The sequence below is a fragment of the Vigna umbellata genome, chromosome 1 (assembly GCF_029865625.1).
Source record: "Vigna umbellata cultivar VRB3 chromosome 1, Vumbellata_1.0, whole genome shotgun sequence".
Taxonomy (NCBI): domain Eukaryota; kingdom Viridiplantae; phylum Streptophyta; class Magnoliopsida; order Fabales; family Fabaceae; genus Vigna; species Vigna umbellata.
The window spans coordinates 86407200-86415535 of record NC_142165.1 but is presented as its reverse complement, the minus strand read 5'-3'; the positions used below and the strand labels follow the sequence as shown (position 1 = coordinate 86415535).

Genomic DNA, 8336 nt, shown 5'->3' with positions numbered 1-8336 from the left:
GTTCTTTACTCTCTTCACCGAAGCAAAAAGCTTGAATAGAGAGGCAAGGAGAGAGCTAGCAATCCCAAGTCAGAAGTAAAACTTAGTAGCAAACACAAAGCACGGCACAATGGCCAGGTACGATCGAGCAATCACCGTGTTCTCCCCCGACGGTCACCTCTTCCAGGTCGAGTATGCCCTCGAAGCCGTCCGCAAAGGTAACGCCGCCGTCGGCGTCCGAGGCACCGACAACGTCGTCCTCGGCGTCGAGAAGAAATCCACCGCCAAACTCCAAGACTCCAGGTTCCATTCCAATTCCCCTTTCTTTTTTTTTCAGATCTCTTTCCCTTCGATTAGGGATCACCGAGACAACGACGTCGTTTCAAACTAGACTTGCCTTACTCCCTAATTGACTCTGTGTCGTTTCGCAGGACTGTGAGGAAGATTGTGAATCTCGATGATCACATTGCGCTTGCCTGCGCGGGGCTGAAGGCCGACGCACGTGTGCTTATAAACCGGGCACGTGTGGAGTGTCAGAGTCACAGGCTCACCGTCGAGGATCCCGTTACTGTTGAGTATATCACCCGTTACATTGCGGGGCTTCAGCAGAAGTACACGCAGAGTGGTGGTGTGCGACCCTTTGGGCTTTCCACCCTCATTGTTGGGTTTGATCCCTACACTGGCGCCCCCTCACTGTACCAGACGGACCCTTCTGGCACGTTTTCCGCGTGGAAGGCCAACGCCACCGGCCGAAACTCGAATTCGATTCGGGAGTTTCTGGAGAAGAATTTCAAGGAGACCTCTGGGCAGGAGACTGTGAAATTGGCTATTCGTGCATTGCTTGAAGTGAGTTTCATTTTGGCCTTTTGTTTGTGAATGAATACCTGCCTGCCTGGTTTTGTTGTTTATCTAGAAACCCTTGCCTTGCATTTTGCGTGTTCTGCCTTTTAACGTTTTTTAAGGCTTGGGAAGAACGCCAAGGTAGTTTCTGCTGGGAGGAAGAAATGGATTGGAATGGTCTACCCTGATGTGTTCTCTTTGGTTCTACCTTTTTAGTGGAATCATAACATACGACTTTATATCTTTATGTTCAATTCCGTTGTATTTTTTAAAATGTACCGAAATAGCACAAAATCTATATACTATGTTCTATCCTGTTCAAACCTTTCTATCAAAAGCTATCTAATAGTCCTGAGCTTGGTATGCCTTATAATATATTGGGCAGTTGAGTCAAAGTAACATTTTCACTAGATTAGGCTGGCCTAAAGTACTCAACTTCATACATAGATCTTGTCTCTCTCTTTGATTCTTAATGTAGACCTGGCTTCTTTCTAAAAATCAATGACTAATATAGCCATAGGAGTTGTTATGTAACACATATATAGCATTATTCTTTTGGAATATTTATAGTTGAGTAAGATAAAAACACGAATCGCATGCACTGATTAATGTTTTATAGTTGTAAACAGAAACCATGTTTTAGCATGTGACTCTTAACTAAACTTTGTTGATATATGTCTGTAAGCTATCTGGTACATTATTATATACTTAATGCAAATAAGCATGTCATTCAACCTCAACTTAAACCATCAAATTCATTTTAATTCACTAAAATAACAATTTTGTAGAACTTCATGATGACTTCTCAGATATCTAATCTAATAGTTTATATCTTTCATATTCTTTTTGTATTGATCTATGCCAATAACCTTCTGTAATTGTATTTAGGAATTTAAGCCAAACCAAAATGAATATATGAAAAACAAGACAACTTTGTGATACATTTATGTGGTACTTGTGGCACTTGGTTGAAAAGCTCTTCGTTTGAAAATTTTAATATAAAATAAAAGATGAGAGCTAGGTCAGACAGTTGGAAGGAATGAGGATATCATTGGTACTTAAGATGCACTTTTCCTTTCCTCTTACGAATTTATTTTGCATAGATGCTAGCTAAATTCGTCTTTACTGATAAATAAAATTATTAGGAACTAGGATATGTCATTTAGATCATTTCTAGATGATCTAGGATAGTCAGCAACCTAAAGTGAAGCTTATGTTGCTGTATTTCACAATCCTTGGCACTTAATTACCTTATTGTTTTGAGCAGAATTATAATTTAGGTATTTCTGGTAAAATATTTGTTGTTCGGGAACAATCAACCAAATAAATGGTTAACAATGTTGTAATATTGTTAATGGTTTAACCGTATATTTGCTTCAATGAACACTTAACTAATTAATTTTACTTAAATTAGAAAAATATTTTTCTGGGAATTTCCCTGTTGTTTATGTTTTTTGTATTTGTTATGCCCTAGGTCCAGAACTCTTAACTAGTCCTGTTTTTGGTTTGTGTTTTGCATACTTGGGAAAGGGGAATTATCTTGGGGCAATATTTTCCCATTGAAGACTGACGTTTTCAGTGCTGCAGACTGGTTCTTTTGATGAGTTTTTTTTTTATTATTATTGAAGTAAATGTACTATACATGACTTGTTTGCATTCAAAGCTTTTATATAAGTTGTGTCTTTTGCCACTTAAAATGCAAAATTTTGGGCTGCTTAACATAATGATATCGACTCTAATATTGTCAGAGCAAGTTGATAAATCTGATAGTGGTAAATTGGCCTGTTCAATCAAACTCTGAAATAGATCGAGTGGTTCTGCCTATTCCAGTTGCATGATTACAGTATTAATGTTATTACTATCTTTTAATAGTTATGCATTCGGAACATGGTTTTTTGCATTCCACTTTGTGATTTTTATTTGACATCGTATGTGATTAGGTTGTTGAGAGTGGAGGGAAAAATATAGAAGTTGCTGTGATGACTAAGGAGCATGGTCTGCGTCAACTGGAGGAAGCTGAAATTGATGCCATCGTTGCTGAGATCGAAGCAGAGAAAGCAGCTGCTGAGGCTGCGAAGAAAGCCCCTCCGAAGGAGACATGATTTTCTGTTTAGTGTGTTCCGCAGTGTTCTTGCTAGGTTGTGGCTGTACTCGCTGGAGCTAAAATTGATGGCATTGTGTCTGAGATTGAAACAGAGAAAACGGTTGTTGAGGCTGCAAAGAATACCATTTCTAAGGAGAAGACATGATTTATGTTACTTTTGTTTAGCACTTGAACTGGTCTCGATGGATGTTGGCCTAACTTAAAATTGAATTCTTTGCTGTTTTTTGGGTACTGCCATATGACTTAGTATTGGTCAAATTAATTGCATGCCATTGTTATTCAAGTTCAACTTGAGTCGGGTGATACTCCATGATCCACAACATTTCGATGGCAAGAACTCGTGCTTTATACTAGTAAATACGACCATATTTAGGAAATGTGTCCATTGTGTAGAAAAAAAAAAGAGTATATTTCCATCTCTATAAGAAATTCTAATGACGTGAAATTGAAATAATGGTGTTATTTGATTGTGGATAAATCATGTGAACTGCTATATAATAAAATGTTGTAATTTCGTGTTTGATTCTTTGGTTTTCCTATAGAACATATATTGATGGTAGCATCTTAACGTAATTTGTTGTACGCCATATTTGCGCTTCATTTATGTGAGAAATTAATTGACCATAACATTTAAATAAGATTTTCTTCTATAACAACCTGCTTATAATCTTAGATATTTGGCACAATGACACTCACGCTATATTTACGTGAGATTCCAATAATATTTCTAAAAATACAAGAACATAACATTTAAATCCACTGTAAACTTGTGTCAACAAACAAAGAATATGCTACTTCTCTATCCAACCTTTTAAAAGGTTAAGTTTATATCACTACTATTGTTATTGGAAAATATAAGAACTTTTGTTATCCATTTTTAGAACGTAATGATATAGAATGACATCTTTAAATTGTTCTAGTGATAAGAACTATATGCCAATTAACCATTTTCTCTTTTTGAGCATTTTCTCTTTTTTTAAATAACTTTATTACAATCGTAGGTTCACACGCATCAAAATCATAACGTAGTAGCTCATCAATATTATAATTCTTTTTTTAGATGAAGCATCAGATCACTAAAATCCAATTAAACTTCTTTGTTTAGACTTCTCTTTGTTTTCTATTTTCCTTTTCTTTTCCTCCTTTGGATTATTTGTCCTTAAACATTAATTCCATGGCCAATGTCTATGTATGACATGAATTTCATCTCCTATAATAGAATGATGAATAATTTATCCAATATCTCATAGAGTAGATTTTAAATATGAATTACATTCCTACAAAATAAAACTCTCATATTATATAACCAGAACCTAAGGACCAAATAAATATAAAAAATGATAACCTTAATTCACTCAATCCACCATCATCAATAACTAAAAAAACAAAAAAAATATGGATACAAAAGGTAAAAATAATTGAAAACCCTTATCTATCCCACCCCATCAACTTTAATTAAAATGAGAAACAACAGTGAACAATCAATAAAATAAAAATCCAAATGACTTTCTTTTATTACATAAGTATTTTGTTATCTCTTCTTTATCGTGTTAAACTAAGTTTAAAATCCTACTACAGATTATTACAGATATGTCTAAAGCGATAAAATGAAAATACAAAAACAAACATTGGCCCATGCAGGTCTCGAACCTGCGACCTTCGCGTTATTAGCACGACGCTCTAACCAGCTGAGCTAATAGGCCAATTGTTGATTATCTTTTGCCGTTTATATATATTTATTATAGTTATTACGCAGATCAAAGCTTTTTCATTCTCGGTGCCTTCTATCAAACTCGCGAGAAGGGAGGATCGGGAACTTCGTCAGATTGACATACACCATGAAAGAAATGAAAGAAGATAATGAGGTAACTTCCTTCCTCCAATAAAACTAGCTTGTATTATTGTTATTTTTTCTGCTCTCAACCTTCTTTGTTACCAAGTTCTCAATTCATTTTTCTCCCATCTCCTAGAACTCTTTGATAAAAATCTGTGAAGTTTCATCTTTCAATGTTAAAAAGATCTTGTTGGTGTCATGAAGTTTTGTTCTTTTTTTTTATTGTTGTTGTTTTCATTTGTTTATTGTTCTTGTATCCTGGTACGGTTTAGCGCTGGTTACATCTCTGTTTAGTGTTGAAATCTGCTTGGAAAGTCTCTACTTGGGCCAGACTCTATTGATTTACGGGAAAAAGTTGTAGCTTTCGTCTCTTTTCTCGCAGATAAACCATTACTACTTGAAGATTTTGCTATTTTGCTTTGAAAATTTAGGTTGTGCATTTTAGCGACAAGGTACCATTCACATGTTTTCTTTTCCCTGGGTAAAATCCCATCGACTAGAAGATCCAGAAACAACTTAGAATGTTCAAACGTGTCTGGAAGAGATTCCATGTAAAACAGAATCATGTGTATGATAGGGTTTTGTTTGAATTCCCTGATATTTAAGGTTATGGATTCAATTCAGGTTATTATAGCGCTGTAGGTTAAGCTAGACTCGAATGTTCAGGCAGATCAACTTCACTAGTGGTGTTATTTTCAAAGGTTTTGCACTTTTAGAAATTAGTGGTGCTCCCTGTTGAAAGACAAAAATGAGACCATTTTTGATCTGGTTTTTCTGTTTAAGATTTGCATTGCTTTCTCATTTGACAAAGCTATGGTTTTGATGATTCTAATGGCATGTGAAGAAATCCATACACCCTTGTCTGTAACTACACCCAATAGTCACTCAGAGACTTGTCTGAAGTTCAGCGACTGTTGCTGATTGGAATTTTGTATTTTCCGAATGGGTTCTCCTATTGTCTTAACTGACTTTCTCAACATGAACGCATGAGAAGGCAGAACAATAAACTTACCTAGTCATCAAGTGAGGATCTTTCATATATGGTTCTTTGGAATTTGTATGTCATACAAACCTCTCTTTTTTGGCACATAGGAGGAGTAACGGTGTAGTTTCATCACAATACTATACTATATTTTATAGAATTTGGCCTTTAAAGGAACAAGAGAAAAAAGTGGGAGTACCATTAAATCTGCATTTTAAAATTGAAGTGTAAATAAGGAGATTTGTCAGTGACATCTATTGAGAAAAGGAAAACAGAAAATTGGTAAAGGTGGTTTGGACACATGCACAGTGCAATCAAACAAAGAAGGTCACTGGAACTTTAAGGAAACTGGTTTGATTTCACATTTTTCATACAATATCCTTGTTTTAACATTGGCAATCATACAATATTCCTTGCTTTAGCATTGACAATAGATTCAATTTTGCCTGCAGTATACTGATTTTGACAAAACATTATTTTTATTTCCTTCTAAACATTATTACTGTACATAGGATTTTGTATATACTCATATTCTCCAAATCATTTATTTGAAAAAAGTAAATTTTATTGCAGACAGAAGATAATAAGCAAGCTTCTGCTGATGTGTTGTTTCATTATTCAAGATTTGCGCTGGCATGTATTGGATGCAAGATTCAACCATTCAATTTCAGACTTCATCTGATGAAGGTAGAAGAACATATTTTTGTTATTTTCTCATTTAGATTACATGTATTGTCATACGGCAGATGTAGATCCATACTTTTGTTATTTGCATTAATTTTGTTTGATCATACTTTTTATAACATTTTTCAGGAGATTTCAGGTATGCCTTCTTCTCTAAATAGGGAATCACCACAGAATGCAGCATCTCCTGATCCAATGGGTGAGTCATCAAGCACAGGAACAGCAAGACTTGACAGAGGAGACAGTTTCCGTGCACTATGACCATGTTTTTGTTTGGGTTGTGTGGCATGTTAAAACCCATATATTATGATTACGATGCCATACTCATCCATCCAATGGTTATAGATTGGTATTGATAATCAAGTTCAGTCATTTCAATTTCAAGTGTGCTGTAGTATGGTTTAAATTTAGTTACTTTAGTAAGTAATTATCGTTTAAAGTGATTTTACCTTATTTTAGCATGATTCTACCTACCTTAGTATGTATCTTTGCACACAAATACTTAATAACAAGTAGACGCTTGTCTTCACTCAATGTAAGTTTATCTTGTTGAACTTATGCCTGTATATATATCTTTCTGTAAAATATAAATCTTATTTTTGAAAATTGAACATTCAAGAGGGAAATTTTGTTATGTCTTTGGTGGTATTTTGGGAGGAGCATCATTGAATTTTATAAGTTTTAATTGAGACTGTGATTAATACGAAGAAGAATGAGACTCTGTTCAAATATGTTTTTTTTATTTTTTTTCTAAAATTTATGGAAGTATTTTTAGTTTTTCTATTATTTTCCAAGTTTTATGCCTTCTGAAATATATTTTTAATAATCAAGGATTTTAGATAGTCATCATTGTTTAAGAGAGGAAAAAATGATTTAGATAAGTTTTGATTGGATGGCTAGAGTACAGCAAGAAAAATCTTTCTCTTTTAAATATGCATCAAGTTTATTTCTACATGATAAACATATACCTATTTCAGTCTTAAAATGGATTAGTTTATTTATTCTTTTAACATAATGGTACTTATATTTAATATAGTGTTTAAGTAAATATTGATCTATTTTATATTTCTAACAAGTTATAGACATTTTCAATATTTTGAATAAACTGATTTATTTTCTTTATTTATTTAAAAATAACATTAATTAAAAAATCAAATTAAATTAAATTTTATAATATAGAAATTAAAATTTTATAAATAAAAAAGTGAATGATGTAATTATTATGTATTAACAGTATAAAATGTATTTTATTATAAATCACTTTCTAATATAATACAAAAGGGTAGATTTTTTTAAAATAAATTTAATATAAAATAAATAAATAATTATAAAATGTTTTTATTAAAAACTATTAGCCTATTAGTATATTTAAGGACTTTAATGCAAATATAAATAAAATAAAATATATAAGTGCTTCTTTAGTAGAATGTTAATGAGTATTTTTAAAATACAGAAATAAAAAAAGTATATTATTATGAATGATTGTGATTTGTATCTATTAATTAAGTAGTTCAAGTTATAATTATTTAATTATGAAATAATCCCATTAATTAAGTTGTTCAGGTTTTTTAATTATATATGATAGAAGAACTACAAAATTTTAAAGTTCCATTTATTTATTCATTACAAATTATACGTGTGAAATATATTACATTTTAAAATTATAAAACTTATTTGAAAGTACAAATAGAAAAAAAAAATAATGAAACTTTATATTAGTCCAGCTAATTTGTTAGTATAAGCTGTATTATATGTATGTTTCGTAATTAGATATTTATGTTATATTAATGTTATCATTAATTTAAAGTTTTATATATATAATTATAATTATAATTGTACAATTTGGGGCAGATTTTAGTTTGTATCTCGGTGTAGAAATACAGACAACTAAGTAGTTTTTAGTTACACACGTA

General features: G+C 32.5%; 2 protein-coding genes and 1 non-coding gene across 3 annotated transcripts; 2 read left to right on the top strand and 1 right to left on the bottom strand.

Annotated features, from left to right (window-relative positions):
- Positions 1-3212, top strand: PAD2 (proteasome alpha subunit D2). Its single transcript, XM_047312473.2, has 3 exons — positions 1-282; positions 411-825; positions 2760-3212. Exons 1-3 carry the CDS (start codon positions 110-112, stop codon positions 2919-2921), a joined length of 750 nt encoding a protein of 249 aa, XP_047168429.1. The 5' UTR covers positions 1-109; the 3' UTR covers positions 2922-3212.
- Positions 3213-4552: 1340 nt separating this feature from the next.
- On the bottom strand, positions 4553-4626 carry TRNAI-AAU (transfer RNA isoleucine (anticodon AAU)). Its single transcript has one exon. It is a non-coding gene; the product is annotated as a tRNA-Ile (tRNA).
- Positions 4627-4640: 14 nt separating this feature from the next.
- Positions 4641-6957, top strand: LOC124837181 (uncharacterized). Its single transcript, XM_047312474.2, has 3 exons — positions 4641-4788; positions 6313-6426; positions 6553-6957. Exons 1-3 carry the CDS (start codon positions 4762-4764, stop codon positions 6682-6684), a joined length of 273 nt encoding a protein of 90 aa, XP_047168430.1. The 5' UTR covers positions 4641-4761; the 3' UTR covers positions 6685-6957.
- Positions 6958-8336: the final 1379 nt, after the last annotated feature.

Excerpts from the sequence above, each read along its gene's own strand:
- LOC124837181 (XM_047312474.2), top strand. The coding sequence starts at position 4,762 with ATGAAAGAAATGAAAGAAGATAATGAG. Across the intron at positions 4,789-6,312 it reads AAATGAAAGAAGATAATGAG|ACAGAAGATAATAAGCAAGC; the intron begins GTAACTTCCTTC and ends ATTTTATTGCAG. Across the intron at positions 6,427-6,552 it reads TCAGACTTCATCTGATGAAG|GAGATTTCAGGTATGCCTTC; the intron begins GTAGAAGAACAT and ends AACATTTTTCAG.
- PAD2 (XM_047312473.2), top strand. The coding sequence starts at position 110 with ATGGCCAGGTACGATCGAGCAATCACCGTGTTCTCCCCCGACGGTCAC. Across the intron at positions 283-410 it reads GCCAAACTCCAAGACTCCAG|GACTGTGAGGAAGATTGTGA; the intron begins GTTCCATTCCAA and ends GTCGTTTCGCAG. Across the intron at positions 826-2,759 it reads CTATTCGTGCATTGCTTGAA|GTTGTTGAGAGTGGAGGGAA; the intron begins GTGAGTTTCATT and ends GTATGTGATTAG.